The sequence below is a fragment of the Vanellus vanellus genome (genome assembly GCF_965231255.1).
Source record: "Vanellus vanellus genome assembly, chromosome: 3".
NCBI lineage: Eukaryota > Metazoa > Chordata > Aves > Charadriiformes > Charadriidae > Vanellus > Vanellus vanellus.
In genome coordinates this window covers 53,871,659-53,891,571 of record NC_138907.1, presented here as the reverse complement: position 1 = coordinate 53,891,571, position 19,913 = coordinate 53,871,659, and the positions used below count along the sequence as shown (strand labels likewise).

The 19,913-nt window shown below is 43.3% G+C and overlaps 2 protein-coding genes across 4 annotated transcripts; one reads left to right on the top strand and one right to left on the bottom strand.

Moving 5' to 3' along the window:
* The first annotated feature begins 1,724 nt into the window (after positions 1–1,724).
* Positions 1,725–10,400, top strand: ACAT2 (acetyl-CoA acetyltransferase 2). The gene is made up of 9 exons (XM_082480683.1): positions 1,725–1,815; positions 1,941–2,075; positions 3,373–3,554; positions 4,439–4,556; positions 5,303–5,446; positions 6,430–6,552; positions 7,283–7,437; positions 9,455–9,565; positions 10,172–10,400. The coding sequence occupies exons 1-9, from the start codon at positions 1,767–1,769 to the stop codon at positions 10,337–10,339; spliced, it is 1,185 nt and encodes a 394-aa protein (XP_082336809.1). The 5' UTR covers positions 1,725–1,766; the 3' UTR covers positions 10,340–10,400.
* A 134-nt stretch (positions 10,401–10,534) lies between these two features.
* On the bottom strand, positions 10,535–19,632 carry TCP1 (t-complex 1). Of its 3 annotated transcripts, XM_082480680.1 has the most exons (12): positions 19,519–19,632; positions 17,847–17,932; positions 16,975–17,103; positions 16,289–16,386; positions 15,843–15,953; positions 14,991–15,172; positions 14,230–14,356; positions 13,733–13,908; positions 12,878–13,001; positions 11,560–11,752; positions 11,085–11,248; positions 10,535–10,836 (listed from the first exon to the last, which is right to left on the bottom strand). In XM_082480680.1, the coding sequence occupies exons 1-12, from the start codon at positions 19,589–19,591 to the stop codon at positions 10,623–10,625; spliced, it is 1,677 nt and encodes a 558-aa protein (XP_082336806.1). In that variant the 5' UTR covers positions 19,592–19,632; the 3' UTR covers positions 10,535–10,622. The 3 variants fall into 3 exon arrangements, with proteins under 3 accessions (XP_082336806.1, XP_082336807.1, XP_082336808.1); XM_082480681.1 differs by lacking the exon at positions 15,843–15,953 and having other exon boundaries at positions 16,313–16,386; XM_082480682.1 differs by lacking the exons at positions 13,733–13,908; positions 14,230–14,356.
* Positions 19,633–19,913: the final 281 nt, after the last annotated feature.

Here is a 19,913-nt window from a genome sequence, read left to right as displayed (position 1 = left end):
AGTTACTTGGTGCTGCCCTCATACTTCCATGTTACTCATTCTCTACTGAATTCTGAAAAGGTGCAGGGACTACATTTGGTCTTATAGGGTCGCTCAGGAACTGTACAATATTTTTCTGAAGCAGTCACTCTATATTGCTTAAAATCATATATTCCTGAGTTTTGCTTGTATGGTAGATCTACTAATTACTTACTGATGGGTCTTTTGAAAAGACACCAAACATGTTTTTCCCATCCAGATTTAATCTGAGGTCTTTGTTAATGTTATCAGCTGCCTTGAGTGCATGGCATCATTAAAGAAATGCTGTAGCGCATGCCTGTTGCCAATTAATACACCCTTGGAGACTGGGAGATCGGTCCACCTAATCATTTGGCTGCCCACGGGATTTTCCAGAGATTTCCTTTCCTGACGATATCTGAGGAGATTGTTCTCTTGCCAAAAGCTGGAAACCCCAAAGCAACTGAACAAATCTTATGACACGTGGTTCCCTCCTTTGGCCTTATCCTTCAGTCAGGCTGAGATATCTAAAGGAGAAACCTATTTTGAGTGTTTGAGTTACCCTGAACAGCGTGGTTTAACAGCAATTGGTGAAATCTAGGCTAACGGTCTTGGTTTCCATAGCTGAAGTGTGGTGTTTTTTTCCCTATCTAATAGTGCTGTAGCTTGTCCACATTGTAAAGCAAGAACAGTGACTGATAGGAGCCAGAGGAATCCAACTCGGGTATTGTACTGCTGCTGTTGCTCAGTGTTTCCACACAATGTTCAGATATGTTTGATGCACGCAGATTTAATACCACCGATTTCAGATTAGCCAACACGCAGAACGTGATCACAGGTTTATCAGTGCATCCACTGGCATATATGTTTGCAGTGTTTGTCACCACAGACCGCATGCTTTTCTGGGACTTAATTTGTCCTTCTTCCCCCCTAACATCCTGCTAAATGTTACTACATGGATAAAAAAAATGTATCTCCCAACTTTGTTGGTACTCTAGCTAAGGCAGGAGCGACAGCACGCTTTCTAACCATCTTTTCGTGGCCTTCAGCTGCAACTCCAGTGTGGGGCTCTGGCTGGCACCTCCCTTGGGGCGCAGGAAGGCGTCAGGGCTGACGATCTGGGCTGCGAGACACGAGTCATGTCATTTCAGCCCATCAATCCTTTTTTTTTTTTTTTAATTATTATTTTTAACTGCTGTTACTTTCTTTGACTCACGCCCTCGCTTCCTCCCTTTACTCTGCCCCTTCTTACTCCAGGCGCCTCCATACCGTCGTTCCCCAGCCCACACCTCCGGGCATCCCACCGACATGTCCCCGCACAGAAACATGTTCCGTCCCTCCCGCCCCCGCTCAGGGCTGCGGCCATCGCTGCCGCCGCCCCCTCTCCTCCCGCCCGCCGCCGCCCGGGCTGCCGGGCAGCTCCCCCTCCCGCCCCCGGGCTCCCCTCGGCGACCCCGCCGTTCGCCGCCCGCAGGGGTTGGCAGGAGGCGCCGAGCACACCCCGGCTGCACCAGCGGGACGGGGAGAGGGCGGAAAGCGGCGGCAGTGGCCCTTACGGCTGTTCTTCTCGCTGCCGCTGGGTGGGGGAGGCCTCGCCCCCTCTCCCCAGGGCCCGGCCTCCAACCGTGTGGGTCCCCTCCTCCCGGCGGCGGGTGAGGGGCGGGACCGGCAACACGCGAGGGGCGGCCCCGCTCTGGCTTTCACTCCAGCCGCGGCTCCCTCTCCCTCTCCCGCTCCCCGCCGCCGCGCCGCTCCGCTCCGCCGCCGCCATGAGCGCGGACCCCGTCGTCTTCGTCGCCGCCGCCAGGACCGCCGTCGGTGAGGGGTCGGGCCGGGCGGTGGGTGTTCCCGCCGGGGCCCGGTGTGTGTCCCCGTTCCCCGCCCCCCCCGCTCCGTTAGTCCCCGGGGCCGGTGCTGAGCGCTCTCCCTCTGTGTCCCCCCAGGCTCCTTCAACGGCGGCCTGTCGGCGCTGCCGGCGCACGAGCTGGGGGCCGCCGTGATCCGTGAGGTGCTGCGGCGGGCCGGGCTGGCCCCCGCCGAGGTGTCGGAGGTGATCCTGGGGCAGGTCCTCACCGCAGGTACGGGGCGGCATGGCGGGAGAAGGGGGGGGATGGGGGGGGGGGGCGCGGCCGGGGAGGGCCGGGACGGCTCTTCCTCCCGGCGGGCCGCGTCCCTCCGGGGCTGCCCCACCGGGACGGCTCCGGTGACGCGTTTCGGAAGGGTGTTCCGTGCTGTGAAGAACGGGATGCGTTAACGGAGGGCTCGAGCGGCGCCCTGGCCGCCACTGGGTGACCAAACCCGTTGCCCGGTTTTGGGGAAGGAGGATAGTTTGGGGTTTTGTTTTTGTTTGTTTGTTTGTTTGTTTGTTTTTAAATCCCCAAAGCAGCCAACAGTGTATATGTGAAAGTCTCTTTCTTTCCTTTGTTCCAGCATCCCTGCTCTCGCCTTGGTCACCTCCTCTTGGAAATTTAACACCATAAGTAATGATCAGTCTTGAGATTTTTTTCAGAGCGAGGCCTGCGTTTGCGCTTATCTGTGAGACCGACCTGCAAGATCTGCGATGCCACTTGCTCGGAGACAAATATTTTGATTTAGTGAAAATGCAGCTGGTTGATAGGGAATTGTTTGTTTTTGAACGTGTCCCCTGCTTTTTCCAGGGTAATGTTTAATCAGCAGAGTCATGGGGCAGGTTTGTATTTTAAAGACAGAGGAAGAAAATAAAGGAAATAAATATTTTTGTCTTACTTAAAGCTGATCCAGATTCCCGTATATTTTTAGCTCCCTGAACGATGTGCTCTCCTTATCCATTTCTTTGCGTACAAAGGGCTGGCATTACTTTGGCCCAGGGAGATGCAGATGAAGAATGTTTTTTTTAAATATAGAGCTCCTGCTCTCTCTACCAGGATTACAACAAAGAATGGAAGCTTTCAGGACTGTCCTTGCGTAATTGCGCTTTTGGTTTCCACAGGAACTTTTAGGAAAACTTGTTCGTCCATGGTGTACGGGAGATGTCAAAAGGAGACCCTTCAGCAAGTAGCAAGTTAAATGTGTAAAATTTAAATCTTACACATGTACAACAGGCCAGTGCTAATTTGGTGTTTCATCTGACCTGCCATCAAAAGCAGAGTTGCAGATCTAAAACTGTCAGTAGCACGTCCTTGATCTTGCAGATAATTTTATTGATCAACAATATAAATGAGAGAGGCAACTGAGCTCCTGTTCGCAGATTACCGCTGGGAGCTTTTCTATCTACCTACTGAAAATAGGAGCGAGCTCTAAATTTTGGTGGAATCAAGGTACCTGTTGTGAAAAGTGACTAGGCCGACATGTATTTCTTAAGAACAGACAAAGGAAAAATGCTTTCTGTTCCTGCAGGTGCTGGCCAGAACCCCGTCCGGCAGGCGAGCGTTGCTGCGGGAATCCCTTACTCGGTGCCCGCCTGGAGCTGCCAGATGATCTGCGGGTCGGGCTTGAAAGCGGTGTGTCTGGCTGCTCAGTCCATACTGATGGGAGACTCCAGCATCGTGGTCGCGGGAGGCATGGAAAGTATGAGCAAGGTAAAGCGGACGATTGCACTTGCATTGCTCTGACTTACTGGGAGCAAACAGCATCAAGTTGTGTTGAAAGACTATTTCTAGGCTTACGCTTCAGAGGCAGATTGAAAGAGTAGCTTCAGTTTCTGCACTTGGGACTGAAGTTACACATGTACCAATTTACTTCAGTAGTGTGGGGTTTTCTGTTTGTTTGTTTGTTTGTTTAAAAAAACCCAACACCTAGCTACTGAAAAGGTGCCGTGCAAACACACACCACACTTAAAATTCCATTTTAATTTCCATCTAGCCCTGTTGTGAAGGATTTGCTTGTGACAGCTGGCAATAGACATTTTTTTTTCTGTGTTGCAAGAAGCCCGAAGGAGGAATAACTGGAAACGTTATTGTTCACCAAGCAATATGAGCTTGGGAAGGAAGCAGAGGGCTTTCATTTCAAGGTTTTCAGCCCAAGGCTGTATCGAGAAATGGCACTGGGCTGGTGATCTGATGCCTAACAAGGGAGTGGCTTCTTCTGCTGCGGCTCGTGAGCTGCATGTGCTCAGAGTGATGTTGGTGTTCACTGGCAGCAAAGCGCGATTGGGAACCACCTAGAGAAGACTGGTAGGGTGGGGGACCCACAGCCATATGTCCCCAGGGACGATTGGTTTGATCTGTGGAGAGGAAAACGCTTGCTGCTTGGGGATTTGCTGCCGGGGGAATGCAGAGGGCAAGCAGAGCATGCCAGCTGGCAGACTCCAGAAGGAGAGATGGAGCAGGCAGCTGGGGAGACTGCTGGGATTTGGGGTAGCTACCTGCAGCTGCAAGGCAGGGGACTACCTCTACAGCTGTCTGGCTGTGTTATACACTGGAGATACAAAACAAGTAACTGATTTCAAAACACCTTCTTGCAGGCTCCTCATGTCATTCATATGCGAGCTGGGGTGAAAATGGGAGAGGCTTCCTTGCAGGACACTATAATCCTTGACGGTCTTACAGATGCTTTTTATCAGTATCATATGGGTATTACAGGTAAGTGGGTAACAGTCCAGAAAATGAAATGGTTCACTGGGAAGGGGGGAAGAATTCATGTATGGGAAATTTCAGAAATCTGAAGCTTCAAGTAAGGTGTTTCAAGCTGTCCTTGAGTTGTAGTCTTGAAAAAGAAAGAAATCCCTAATATTGAAAGGCATTTAAGGCATTTTCTGCTTTGTTTGTAAAGCTACTTTTTTTTCTTTTCTATCTGAGCTAATTTCAATGCATCTCTTTGGCATCTAAGCAATTTAATTTAATTTCAGGAAAAATAAACAAAATAATCCCTGTATGTAACCAGAGCATTCAGCAGCACAAATTTACAGTGTGTGGGGAGGAATTACATGAAATGTAACATGTGGTTCTGCAACTTCAGGTTATTGCATCCTGGATGGGATAGTCAGCCAACTGCTTTTTCAGACTAGCTTCAGAACTGTTCCCACCACTGAAGCAGCCATAGAGAGATCTGAGCATAATAATCCAGAAAAGCAATAAACTAGAAAATCTTGCTTGCATTTGTGTTTAACCTGATATACCATCTGGGAGGGGATTCTGCACGGAAATTTTCACTCTCGAAAGCAAATAGAGAATCATGAGCAAACAAAATGAGGAAATCGGACTGAAAACTGTTCAAGAAGCGTAGCTGCTTGCTACAACAAACATGAATGACTACCTTTGTGCTCACAATTTTACAACTTCGAGTTTAGCATTTCCTGATGGTGATTTGCATTTTGTTACTATTTCAGCTGAAAATGTGGCCAATCAGTGGCAGGTCAGCAGAGGGGAACAAGACCAACTTGCTGTACAGTCACAAAACAGGGCAGAGGCAGCACAGAAAGCTGGCTATTTTACAAAAGAAATTGTTCCTGTTCTTGTACCTTCTAAAAAAGGTAGGTGTGAATGGATAGTGAGAGCTGATTTTAAAGAAAAATCTGTTTTTTACTATGACTGCTATGATCAGTGGATGGTTTCCCAGTTACACAGGCTTTTCTATAAGCACGTAGCCTGTTGCTCTCTTTTTCAACTTCCAATGGTTATTTTTTGAAATAAGAGAGAAACAGTGCAAATGTGGTATATCTCAATGTAGGTCTCTGCAAATGCTACTGTTTTATTTGGTATGTAATTACTACCCAAGCAAACTGCTGACTTAATATAGCCTTGGGTACGGTACCAAAATCAGTATTTTCTTTCCTTAGACTCTTGCTGCATTGAACTTAAAACGGTCATGTTGATCTGGCAAACCTTGCCCACCTAGTAACAACAGTGACAATAATTAGGGTTACTAGTTAATTAACAGGGTCAGGTGACATATATTATGTGTGTTTCTCTTTGGGTCTGCTAGGGATATAAACAGACCTATTTTGGTGTGTCAGCCAAAGGTCTGTTTCTAGAGCAAGGGAATTCCCCCAGCTCCTTGTGGGGAGGGTGCAAAAACTGAATTTTCCAAACGGAAATCAAGAAGCAGTTGTTCACTGTTTGTATTGAATAGACCCTGTGGGAAAACTTCTAGCATTAGGCCGGTTACAAATTAATGAAAGGCTTTCCTGATACCGGTTTAGATAATAATATTTAATGACACTTGACTACTTTTTGCAAGAAGAGGAACAGCAAGAACAAGACCCGCTTTTGTACAACTAGACAGTATTGTAGTTGTTAGTGTTTGTCTCGGAAAACCCAGCTGTCTGTCCTGCTAGAAGCAGCTGGAAGGAGCTTTAACAAATTGCACAGAGTTGGAAGCTGTCTCCAACAGAATGTCTTGTTGGTTAAAGGAATGTGGCATATATTCCCGATCAGCCTGTTGTTTGTGCCGGATTTCTGTTCGACAGGTGCATGCAATTAGAACCTCCTGTGAGTATAACGCTGTGTTTTTTAGGTCCTATAGAAGTTAAAACAGATGAACATCCTCGACATGGGAGCAACCTGGAAACAGTGGCAAAGTTAAAGCCCTGTTTCCTGACAGACGGAACTGGGACAGTAACAGCAGCTAATGCTTCAGGTTGGTCCGCCTGGCTAAAACCAAAATGGAAAATAACAGTGGCTGCTTGTGGCTCAAGGCAGGATCTCTGCAAGGGGTCGGGTGCCGGGTGGTTACCGCTGAATACATTTTGCAGAAAATGGCAATGTGTTTGACAGCATAGGTAGAACTGGAATATAACTGTGGTGGAGATGAGTTGTCTTTTGTTTGCTTGCTGTCCATGAAGCAATGCAAGTGTTTGGGCAATAACAGCAATATTTGATAGGCTGGAATAAAGAGAAACTACATCCTCTCTTTTTAGAACTAGCTGTGTAGCGGTTTCTAATACTGCAGGTATGGACAAAGGAAAACTTTATAATTCAGGTTTGAAAATGTTACTCCTGCGGGACTGATTCTTCTGCCAGAGGCAGCTTTGAAACTTCTTCCTTGGGTCCTTATGCTGCCTCTTCCAAAGTCTGCTTAATAAATCTGATGTGCTTCTTTCTCAGATCGTGTCTCAACTCTTCCACCTGCTGCTTTTCAAATAGAAATCGCAAACGTGGCACACTTAGAGCAGTATAGATGTGTTACCTGTTTTAAGTGTGTGTGTCAGAGGTCAGGCTTGGCTGATCTGAACAATACTGACCTAAACCAATAAAACATTTGCAATTTTTGTTTTGTCTAGATGGTGAATTTATGAAAGCAGGAAACGGTGGTACAGTGAAAGTCATAAAACCCAACAAATACATAAAAGTTATTTGTCATTCCACAGGTATGAATGATGGTGCTGCAGCTGTAATTCTAATGAAGAAATCGGAAGCTGCTAGGAGAGGTCTTATGCCTTTGGCTCGGATTGTATCTTGGGCTCAGACAGGTATAGACCCATCTATAATGGGAGTAGGGCCCATTTCAGCAATAAAACAAGCTGTAAGTAATTGTTTTTCTATCAATGTATCTATTATTTAAAAACTCTTGTTTGTAATCACTCTTCATTTTCTGGCCATACCTTGTTTTTTCTATGTTCTAAGGAAAACTTAGTAGAAAAAATAAACTAAGTGAAAACAAGACTTAAAATAGCAGAGAGTATATAAGATTAAGATTCTAGTACTACCAGGCTAGTGCCTGCTCGTTGGAAAAAAATAAATAAATGTATAGGTGTATGAATGGAGTTCAGAACATAAAGTAGTCAGGTTTGTGAAAGGCCACTTAGATAACCTAGGAAGCTAAAGATCAAATTTCATGGATGTGTATATTAAGCTAATTTGGGGATGATTTGGTCCTGCCACGATATGGTTCTGATGCTGTGTCTGGCCAGGTTAATTTTCAGATTGCTGCCTGGTTGTGTTTGCAGTAGTACAGCACAGAGAGAAGGGCTGGTGAGTCCATCTGCATTAGGAAATGTGACTGTGCCCTTTGTGTTTTGGTTTGCCCTGCGAAAGGGTTGGAGCATGCAAATTGGATTCCTTTCAGATGAAACTAAACAAGAAGGTGCGCTCCAGAACCACATCTAACGTGCTCTGACAGTTACTGCACCTGTGTGATGTGCTCTGTGTTCAGTCCACGGGACAAGGTTCTCGGATAAAATGCCCTGAGTGAGCAGCTCCTGTGGTACCACGCTGCTTGCTAATATAGACATACCCCATGGCAACCCCAGCTGATTATTTGCTAAAACTGCGCATGGAAGAAACTCTTGTACAGCTGGTAAAAACAGATTTGCTTTTGTATTCCTCCTTAGTTTTTTTTATACTGTGTAAAGGCCTTATTTTGTTCATCGCTGAAATGCCCTGGCAATGCAGAAGCCTAACTTGAACTCGCCCAAGCTCTGTGGCTTCTAAGGGGAAAATCAGAACTGTAATGCTAAAGCCTTTTCTTATCACATCTCAAACTGTTCTTTTAAATCAAGAATGCTATAAATGTATATACAGTACACATTTTTAGTTTAAATTGTAGAACAGACAAGCTGTATTTAACAGTACCTATAATTTTCTAGGTACTCTGAAAAGACATACACTTCTTACTTCTTAATGTAAACTTTGTAATGTATGTTATCAAACACTTCACACCCTCCATGAAATTCTCTCTTCAGAATTTCATAGTACCACTTTATAGCAAGAGAATGATTATGTCATGCATTTTAGTGTTGCAACAACATAGTAAATCTTTAAAAGAGAAGACTTTTCCCAGAACATGAAGGGTTTCCATACTGTCTCTGTAATACCTAGTAGAAAGAAGCTGTCCGCGTTGACGATAGTCTTGCAGATGCACCAGTCTGGCTAGCTGGTTGTGAAACATCATTGCTGAAGGTGATTCTGCTGATGAGGCATTGCTGTTAGAAACAAAGCAAGTGAAAGTAGAAATGTAGATATGTGAAACATGCCTAAGCCTGTACCCAAGGAGGCAATTGCACAACAAGGGTTTCTCAAGTGAAAACAGGAGCCAAACCATCTTCCAACACAGTCCCCTTTGAGAAGCTTCAAGGGGCAACTTTCAACTTCAAGGCAGGAGAGACTGGATGAATTACACTTGACACCCATCACTAATGGTCACTTCACTATTGCCTGTGTAAAAATCTGTATTAAGCAGAGAATCTCTAATGGAAGCAGGCTTACGTCCTGGAAAACTTGCTTTTAATCTGTTAAAATCTACTTTTGGAAACAGTGCTTATTCTATTAAGGGCATCACCACCACTACATGTGTAAAATTAGTCAAGATTTTTTAAGAGCAGCCAGCATGTTACAGCACATCGTACTGGCTTTTGCTGACAGTGACATTTTGTCTGTTGTCCTCAAGAATTGTCATCAACACTGGCTCTCAAAATCTGTTTCCTTCAACTTCTTAGAAGCAGTGGCTTCAAATCAACCCATTTAAGTCTTACAAAAAGCTTCCTCCCATGCTGAGGAAAACCTAAAAGATAATAAAGCCTCTATTTATCTTGTTTTCTCAGATTGAGAAAGCCAGCTGGACTCTGGAACAAGTTGACCTGTTTGAAATTAACGAAGCCTTTGCATCGCTATCTGTTGCAATAGCCAAAGAATTGAAAGTGAACCCAGAAAAGGTAATTTGTATATTTGAGGCCATAATTAGTTTGCCTCTTGTGATTCAAGTTTGTTTGGTTCTGTGCATCTGGATTGTATGCCAAAGAGGTGAGAGCAGTCCTTTTTGCAATCACTTTGCCATAAGCAAAGACAGGAACCCCGTTAGGCATTCCCTTACGCTACTCTGCTGCAGCTGTGCTTGGCCAGCGGGCACGCTGCTTCCCAGCTCAACCAGCTGCAGCTTTGTCACAACAGATTTCTACCTAACTCCAAGTAACTGCTTGAGTGCGCTTGTAATTAACTTAAGAATCTGCTGGTGGAAGTGTATTTGCCACACTGCATTCTTCCAGTGATGGCAAGAAGTACAGGTATTACTCTCCCCTCCCTGAATTCACCTCAGTTACAACCTTACTTTTATCTTTGGAGTAAAGATATGCCCCTTTCATAAGGAATATTAATTTTAATAGCTGTTGCATCCACATTCAGTTTCTCCTTGAAATAAATGGCAATAGCAGTTTCAGGCTTATTCACAATCAAGGACTATATCCAGTGAAGTCATTCATGTTAAAACTCAACTAAGCTAGTTAAATGATTTAACTTCACCTTCTGTATTTTTCTTTTTTTAGATTAATATCCAAGGTGGAGCTATTGCTCTTGGCCACCCTCTTGGCGCCTCTGGTTGTCGCATCCTTGTTACTCTTCTACATGCACTGGAACGAACAGGTGGAAAACGTGGCGTTGCTGCTCTCTGTATAGGAGGGGGAATGGGAATAGCCATGTGCGTCGAGAGATGAGTGTGGATGAATGAACAGCTACTGCTAACTAGCTTGCAGCTCACTAATAAACTGCTAATCACGGAGCTTATGTTTGTTTGTTTTGCCTAATATTAAATAAGCTTACTGGATTCTAGGCGTTAACATGCACTAGAGCTTAAGTTCTCAATGCAAGGACCACCCTCACTTTCACAAATTAATTTGTTCACGAGAAAATAGCAGCAGCATTTAACCACTTGTTTTATTAACACTTTAGTTACAAGAGTGAGAAGTGTAAGTTAGACAAACATAAATAAAACCTAAGTTATTCTTCAAGTGCTCCAGAGTGAACTGCATCCTCATAGCACCCTCTCTCTTCTTTAGTTTCAGGGTGCAGTTTAATAAGATCATCAATTCGAAGAATAGTAATTGCAGCTTCTGTTGCAAACTTTAGGCTCTTAGTTTTGACCATGGTTGGTTCAAAGACACCGGCTTGCTTGTTATCACGAGGTTTTCCATTGATCAAGTCAAGACCAATCCTGAAAAGAAGAAATATTGTCATGTGGAAAGGTAGGAGAAGCAGAAATATAGTTGGCAGTATGCTTTTTACTACTAGGTCCCAGTGACACACATATAGGACTCAAGGGCAGAGGGAGAAAAGTTCAGTGATAACCTAAAACCTTGTTTTACATGCAAATCATAGTTCAGTAACCTGGCAGAACAATTTTCCATCTAAGTCACCAACCCACTTTACTTTCTAATAGCCTTCCTACAGATGGATACTTGCCATTTCAGATTTTTGCGATCTGGGTTAACTTGAGCCTCATTGTGGAATGCTCTCAACTTTGCAACGAGATCTGTCGCGTCTTGAGCGGCATTTACTGCCAGTGTATTTGGAATTATTAAGAGGGATCTTGCAAATTCTGCTATTGCAAGTTGTTCACGTGATCCCTAGAAAAAGCAAAAAGTTTTTAAACCAATTGCTGCAACAAAAGAAGAAAAAAGACAGCCACGATCTAGAGTGTCAAAATAGGTTTTTCACATGCAAAACCTGTTTTCAGGCCAAAGAAGCATATAGACTAATTATCAGAGAAAGAGTAACTTGTATCCTCCATTTTAAAGCAGCATCTTACATTCTGTAAGATGATTAGGTTTTCATGAACCATGGCACCAACTTCTAGTTAGAAGAAAATAAATGCTTGGAAATTCACGTTGTCCTAGTCCAACACAGACAACCTGTTACTTCTTCATGCAAGACTTACCATGCTGGTTGCATAATTTTCAAGATATATTGAAAGCGCTGCCTCTACAGCACCACCACCCGGGACAACAGACTTAGATTCCAACACCCTCTTCACAACACAGAGAGCATCATGTATAGATCGTTCCATTTCATCGCACATGAAGTCATTAGCTCCTCGTAAGATTATTGATGCTGAAGTACGAGCCTTTGTACTAGGGAAAAAAGGAATCACAAGTCAGCTGTGTTGAACAAAATACAGATTAAAACTATTCTTGCTGAATTTTTTCTTCTAGAGCCAAGTTCAGTTGAGCCAGATTCTTTCCACATGTAAAAGAAAATCAACATTGTTATGCACCGTTGCAGGATTCGTACTCCGTAACTTGGCAAATCAAGTAAGTCAAGATTTAAATTCCTACATGCAAGAAACTAGTTTGAATTTAGTCTCTTAGAGAAAGCGACCTGACAAAAGTATGACAGACAAGATGTTTTCCCATCAAATAAGGGGAAAATGTAATTAGGTATTAATAAAGTTCTCTTTTGTGTAGCCATCAAGTGAGCTAATGACTGCCAACATTACAGTATAAGCAGTCATGTAGCTGCCACTCAAGTGCCACAGTCAGAATATTTCATTCACACACACGAGGCTGCAGGAAGTTGAACACTGAGAAGGAATATTGAAACAGTGCTAAAGTTAATATCCAAGGTATGCTCTTGTTAAACAAACACTCAAGTCTTTAGGTACCAGACAGCAGTGGCATACTTCAAGGGAAAATACCATGTGCGTGGAGAGTTAGTAACTATTGCTCTTTTTACCTGTTAAAAAAAAAAAAAACAAAAACAACAAAAAGATACCCTTTCAACAATGTGGTCCAATTCATACTACCAAGCAGATGACTGAATCAGTGAAACCAGCACTTGCACCTCCTTATTCAGATGACATTACTCAGAGGGTACCTTCACTTTAACTGTCTGTAAAGGGAAGCCAGTGAGACTACACTGCTAAAAGCCAGGTAATGGAATATGAATGCTCTAATAATGTCTCTAGCAATTTAATAGAATTTTAGAAAAAAAATGTTTATAAACAAAATTTTAAGTAAAGTCTATCTAGCAATCTGATTGTTTTATACATTAGGGTTGATGAAACTTGGGTCCAGCCCCAGCAAAAGAGATTAAATAGTGATACTTTTACATCTAATTTGCAGTGGACTTGTATACTCCTTCCCATGCATATAACTACTCATACCACTGAGATAGCATGCAAGTAAATAAATGCAATTTTATCTCAAACTTCGTAGAAAGTGTACAGAAAGCTGAGTATTTTTAAAAAGGATCCTTACTTCTTGATTAAAATCAGCTCATCATCACAGATTCTCTCTTGAATCACTTCTTCTGCCTGTCCCAGCATTAATGCCTCAAAACTCTCCTCACCTTCAAGGTTTGCAAGGGTTGAACATATGGTTGCTTTAACAAACAAAAAAGTGAAATTAGTATTCAACACCAGCACATCCTATGCCAACTTCCCCGCATAGGCATACAGAAAGAAAAACAAATTGAAAACAGAAATAAAAGCAGCGTAAGTAGTTTTTCCTTAAATTCAACAGAACTTCTAATTCTCAGGTAGCAATTCAATATTCCACAGTTTATAAACCGATACTGCTCTTTTTAATCAAATTTTACAGACTTAGTTTTCCACAGCTAGTACATGCTAAGTTCCTGTGCTTTAGCATAATGAAAATGTTTTCTTGCAAATTTAAAAATTGACAGATAAAAATCTGTATAGGACCAGAATTTTTTTCAGTATGTATTTCATGATTTAGGAATTGTTCACTTGTCTTGAACTATCTAAACAAGGTACATAACACAACTCTCCAAACAGAGGCTAATGAATGTGTGCTTAATAAAGATTTCTAAATATACAGACTCTGGCTCCCATTTCTACAAAAAGACAGACTTCCCGGTGCAAAGCAGCATTTCTTTTCCCAACTGTAGATCTTCAGCAGTTAACTCTTACAGTACTCATCTACTTTGACAGAATGGCCACTTAAAAGCAACAGTAAAGTTAAAACCTGACAAGAGAGACTCAGCTCTACTGATCCTCTCCTTCCATGACTTGCATGTTAAGAAGCCATGTTTTGAAAATTAGTCACTAATACCCTAACAACAGCAGCTTTTACTAAAAAAAAGACAGATACCTCCAGATGCCTTAGCAATCCGCTTAAGGTCCTTTTTTACAACTCTTCGTACTGCCATAGCACCAGCATCAACAAAGTATTTCAGACACATATCATCAATGCCTCCAGTGGTAAGAATAACATTGGCACCAGTGGCCAAAATCTTCTGGATCCTTTCTTTGGTAATATCTGATTCTCTACAAAGATAAAGTTATAAAAATGTATACAAGTCTCCAATCACATTCTGTCAACCCATTTCCTGAAATCTTAACGCAGAGCTCTATAAGGAGAAGGAACCATCGCAAAAACATACTTGGATTTCTCAAAAACTGACTTAACGGTAGTTCTGCCTCCAGAAGTGAAGACTTTTACCTTTAGTATTTGGTTTCATTGAGAAATGCTAGCATTTAAAACATTTTTAGCTCTTGCACTCAGCCAAAATTACCTCAAGCCACCTCAACTGAAGAGACCAAAACAAGCCTGTGAAACCCCACTGTCTCACTCAAGCTTCCACACACCTCTGCCTTATCTGGTCCAGCTTCTCAGGGTCTGAAATAACAACCTGAACACCAAGCTTCATTTTTGCTTTCTGCAGGCTGAAGTCAAGGCATGCAATCTTTGCATTAACTATTCTCTTGGTCATACCTGACAAGAGAGAACAAGAAAAAGGATTTTGTCAAATTGAGTTAACAGAACATCAAGATAGCATTACAGATTAAAACTAATGCTACTTTCACATTTCAGATTTCTATTCAGTTTGCTTCTCCACCTGCAGTTCTGCCCCAGTACAGAAAAATACTAACAAAGACTTTCAAAAAGAGATTTTTTTTTTTAAAACACCCCTCTACTACAACCTCTGTTACCTTTTTACAGACCCCATCCCAAAAATATGAATGACTACACAAAGGTGACCCACCAGTCTCGCATCCTTCAGGTTACCTAATCACAACACCATTCTGCTAAACCTAACAGTTCCCTACAAACCCAACACTGGCTCCTCCCATGGGAGGTGCTCACATTCCAGACAGGTCACAGTGTTACCATGCTGATGCTGAACTAGGAAAACTACAGTAACACTTTGTGGATCATTACTAGCTGGCAGACCCTAACCTAGAAACCGCAGTGAAGTGGTAAGGTTTTTTCTGCATTCTTGTTTAATTGTTCTGGAATTGAAAACCTGCAGGCTTTGCAACTAATGCAGTCAGTAAAAAGATCCACACAGAAAGACTAAGAGGACTGAATTCACACAAAAGCTTTGTGAAACATAGCGTGTTCTTACCCTGTGAGCCCACCACGCAGTTCAGAGCATAACCGTTCACAAGTATGCTCTCTTTTTGGCTGCGGCCATGTGCCTTCAAAACATTAACCGAGTTGATTGGATACCGAGCTTGACCCTTCTGGTCCGTGTATTTAACAGCTAGTGCAGCATCCACCACCATATTAGCAAAGAAATCACCATCACTACAATGCTGTTAAGGTTAAAACTGAAGATGAAAACTAGTATTATGCTTAAGAAAAAAAGAAGTCACTGACAGCGCCCAAACTAAGACCAAAAATTGTTTCCAAATAAGAACTGCAGAAAGGTATGGAAGTGCTAGCTTTCTCTACCATTCAGTTAAAGGAACAAGTAATTCTTAAAGTTGATACACTGGTAAGAAAACTAGGACAGACTAGTGTGATGCCTGCATTTTATGTACCTTTTGTCCCTTAACAAAAATACCTATTCCTGTGGTCAGTCTGCATTCCCCTGCTAGCACAGAGGCTAAAAATGCAGGTTTTCCTGTGACTATGAAGTAAAATGCAATGTTCCTTCCTCTGGTTTCACTCCTCAGGTACTTGACTTCTGAAACACACTCTTTCCATTCACACAATTCCTTATCTAGTCTCACTAAGGAAACAATACACTAAGGTATTTTGATGTGCCTAACTGGGTTTAAACAAATTGGAAGAGTCTGAACATGTTTTTTCATGCCAGCTAGCGATACCTGTTAAAAGTTTTTCACACCCCTGTTATGACAACTTGAACACTATACCCCATTTGTAAGGACTCCTGCTAAGGGAACTAGCCTAGCTACTCAAGCTCTCCAACCAATCACCCTCACTTAAGTAACCTGATGAAGTTAAAGGATACATTCCTATAATTTTGGAGGACATTGATGTTTTAGCAGCATTAATTAGGCATTCCCTGCCCAATTCATCTGTGTTAATAATAAGATTTTCATTGATGTAGCGAACTGCTTCCCTGTAGAATAAAGACAAACACTGGTAAAGAATTCCACCCAAAGACCAAAATCTTGTATGTTTTCAGCCCTTTTAAATGTTATCTCAAAGAATACAGGGATGAAATCAACGCATCATTTAGGACAGTAAAGTGACATTTTTATGTGAGACTACAGAAATTTAAAATAAATAAAACCACAAACCGACAAGAAAAGCCAAAAATACACCCCCAAACCAAAATGCCGTATCCACTCTGCACCAAGTCTGTATTAATGCAGTCACAAATACAGAAATAAACAAAAAGCATGCAGTTAATGTACCTTAAAAAATGCAACTTCAACTGTATTAGTTTCTTACTTGCAAGCAAGTCGGTATCCACCAATAATGGAGGTAGGATGAATTTTCTGTTTCACTAGCTCATCTGCATTTTTTAGAAGTTCTGCAGCAATAATTACCTGTTTGAAATACAAATACTAAATACATGTATTCCACACAAGCAAAACAACTACCCGTTGCCACTAAGTGGAAAGTAGAATCACAAATAGTTGTCCAATGTCTACTCAGTGGAAACAAGTACTTGCAACCAGGAATTATAAATAGTATCCGACATCAGGTAAAAGCCACCTTTTTCTGGCCCCTCTCCCCTCAGTCGTCAAAAGTCTCCGGCAAATTTTCAACATGCAGCATCCTTATTAGTCCTAACAGTTTAATTTCTCGTGGTTGTTAAAAATTAAGAACTTTCCTTTCGAATCTATCCTCAATCTTAAAGAAAGGAAAAAATACATGACGAAACCGCAGTAAGCAAACCCCATTCCAGAGCACCAGCTGCGTATGGAAACTAGCATCTCTAAAAACCCACAAATTACCTGCTTTATTCTGTAAGCTCCTCTAAAAAACTGTTTATATTCAGTCAACTGCAAGGTTTTTCGTTCTGTATAGTTGATCCACATTGCATCAAGATTTGTAACAGATAAATAAAAAGCTGCACTGTGATAACAAAACCCCAACTTTTGGTGTATCTGCCTGTAAAACTTTCTACCTACCACTGAGGTTGTCCCATCGCCAACTTCTTTGTCTTGCAAGTCTGCCAGCTCACAAAGAACTTTTGCAGCAGGGTGTTCCACCTCTAGCAGTTTCAGAATGGTTGCACCATCATTAGTAATGGTCACATCCTAATTTTCAGAAATCAAATGTTATTGAGATACATTTCTAAAATATTTTTACTGTTGTGCTTCGTAATGTTTGTGCAAGTGAAAGTTAATTATTCTGTGTGAATGTCCATAAAATAACTATTTACACCAAATGTTTACTGCTTCTTTTTTACTAGGAGTCCCATTCTAATAGAAATGTTTACCAGTACAAAATCTGCACTTTCTTTCTATCAGTTTTTATGTTACAGAAACTCATCAAACGTTTTGCACATACTGGATTAGAAGCAGTGTGATGACTACCCTCTAATACAGTATTTTATTACAGCAGCCTGTAAAATGGCAAACTTTCCTCATTTGCTCGAAATATTTTAAAATATGAAATACTGCTTTAAAATTGTTATGGGGTTATTTGAATTCGTTTTGTGTTACTTCTTCTAATGTAGAGACCAAGATATGTAAGTCATCACCATCACAAGGCCTAACTTTAATGGTGATATTCCTGTGAACTTGACCAATACTTGCAAGTGGTCACAGGAACTTACATGTAGAAAGGAGACAACTGTGCCACATCAACTACAATACTAGATTAAACTAAAATGATGTAGCATACATTACCAGATGCTCAATTTTATCACAGTTCTCCTCCTACCCCTCAGAACCATGGAAAAAAACAGGTATGCATGTCCTACAAAGCACACTAAGTGGAAGCACTTTTACACAGGAATACAAGTCTTCCTGACACTTCTTAAAGAAAGCTTACTTACCCCAATATCATCCACCAACATCTTATCCAGACCAACTGGCCCAAGAGAACTCTTCACAATGTTGGCAATAGCAGATGCAGCAGTAACTGAATAAAAGAAACAAAAAAGAAAAAAAGTTTTATCTTTACAACTTCAGGGTGATGCAGGTTTACAGGAAAATGTACCAAGAACCTCCGATTCAGAAACTTGAGATAAAGTGACCTAATTTAGGACTAGGTTTCAGCCTAGCTAAGCTAGTAATGGCTTGCTGCTACTAAAAAATCCAATCTGTGCCAAACCTCGCTCCTCTCCAACCTGGTTCAACTAACCAACCTGGCAAAACTGATCAGAAAAAAAAATAATTTTCTCCTGGCTTGGTAAGGTAGCCGACACACCACTGAGGTCAGAAGAGCAGTGGTGGTAGCTTAGCAGAGGTTGGTAGCACTGTTTCTTTCCGCAGCAGCAAGTCATGCCATGAAACTTTGCTCTCATCTACTTCTCAGTTCTAGGCAGATATAGAACAATGGTGTCACCATATATCAATAACAGCCCTTTTTGCCCCACTTACATATGTGACTGAAATGAAACATTTGTTCTGTAACTAAGTCAAGGAAGTAAAAAGTGACCTCTTAGTCACTACTAAAGTAACATGAAACCTTTAACATAGTGGCTTGTTTAAAGGATGTTCTGCCAACTTCATATAGGAAAAAGATACAATCAACCTTTTCCTTCAGACCATGGCAAGTTTTTCTCTATCCCACAAGCATAGCCACTTAATCTGGAAATTGAAAAAGTGGTAGTAGAATGGGAATAACGAAAAGTAAGACTTTCACTCTGAACTTCAAACAATATAACTTTTTTTTTTTTGTTTGGAGCAGTAACGGCAGCTTTCTGAAAGAAGTAACCGTTGTATCAAAGTTGCCCTTATCAAGTATCTCAGCCAGAGATTAAGATAATTCGCATTCTAACTGTTCTGCCCCAAGTATCGAAGAGCAAGACTCTCATGATCATCAGGAAGCAAGTCTTCAGCATCTTCCTTTGTCTTCTACCTACTCAGAAATTAAGAACAGTCTAGAAATTTGCAGCCTTCCCCCAACGGAAACCTGGGATAAAATCCAGAGAAACATGGAACGTTTCTGAGTGCTACAATTAAAAAACACTCATCTTGAGAACGGTTCCCGCGTTCCGAGGCAGATCATCTCGCTGTGCCGGGGAAGCAGTCAGCTTCCCCAGCCGCCTCTTCCCCACCAGGCCCCATCCATCGGCCAGCCTGCAGGCCTTGCCGGCTCACGCCCTACGAGCTCGGGGTGAAACCCAGCCGATCCCCGCTCAGCAGCCGCCCCCCCCCCCCTTGTGTGTATTTCTACCAAGAAAAGGGACGCAGCATCACTTCCCAACCGAGACGCCTGGGAGCGGCGCGGAATCGCGCCAGCTTCTCGTCTCTTTGGGGAGGCTGCAGAGAACGAACGCTGCCTTCCTCCCTCCCTCCTTTCCGGTGGCAGTGGCCCTCCCCCAACGGCTCCCAGCGGCCCGGGACTGAGGGGAAGCGGCGGCAGAGCGAAGCCCTTCCCGGCTGGGGACTGAGGCGGGTGAGCACATGGCGGCGGGTAAAGACCGCGCCATGTTACCTCCTCTCTTCCTTCCTCTCCCCGCACCGCCCCTTTAGCCCCAGCCGGCAGCCCGCGGCCGTTACCGTTCTGCGTGCGGATCGTGTCGCCGCTGGTCCGCTCGCCGAAGACAGCCAGGGGCCCCTCCATCGCCGCCATCTTCCCGCCCGGCCGACGCGCGAGACGCAGAGGGCAGGCAGCGCGCGCGGAGCCGCGGAATGGCCAGACGGCCGCAAGGAATGCTGGATGCACACCCCCCCACCCCTCCCGGAGAGGCGGGACAGGGACAACCCCTTGGGCGAGAGGGGCGGAGCCTCGCCCTTCCTGCCCAATCCGAGGGCGCGGTACGGCCCAGCCGCGAGGCGCCATTGGCGCGTGCGGTTGAACAAAGGCGCCGCGCCCAGGGAGGGGCAGAAAGACTTCCAGGAGGTTCTAGAAGGTGGTGTGGGCTGCCGCGCATGCGCGCTGGCCCCCTCGCGCC

Coding starts and splice junctions, on each gene's coding strand:
- TCP1 (XM_082480680.1), bottom strand. CDS start 19,591: ATGGCGGCGATGGAGGGGCCCCTGGCTGTCTTCGGCGAGCGGACCAGC. Junction 14,357..14,990: donor CTGCGTGGTGGGCTCACAGG/GTAAGAACACGC, acceptor CTCTCTTGTCAG/GTATGACCAAGAGAATAGTT. Junction 13,002..13,732: donor GATTGCTAAGGCATCTGGAG/GTATCTGTCTTT, acceptor TGTTTGTTAAAG/CAACCATATGTTCAACCCTT.
- ACAT2 (XM_082480683.1), top strand. CDS start 1,767: ATGAGCGCGGACCCCGTCGTCTTCGTCGCCGCCGCCAGGACCGCCGTC. Junction 1,816..1,940: donor CGCCGCCAGGACCGCCGTCG/GTGAGGGGTCGG, acceptor GTGTCCCCCCAG/GCTCCTTCAACGGCGGCCTG. Junction 4,557..5,302: donor GTATCATATGGGTATTACAG/GTAAGTGGGTAA, acceptor TTACTATTTCAG/CTGAAAATGTGGCCAATCAG.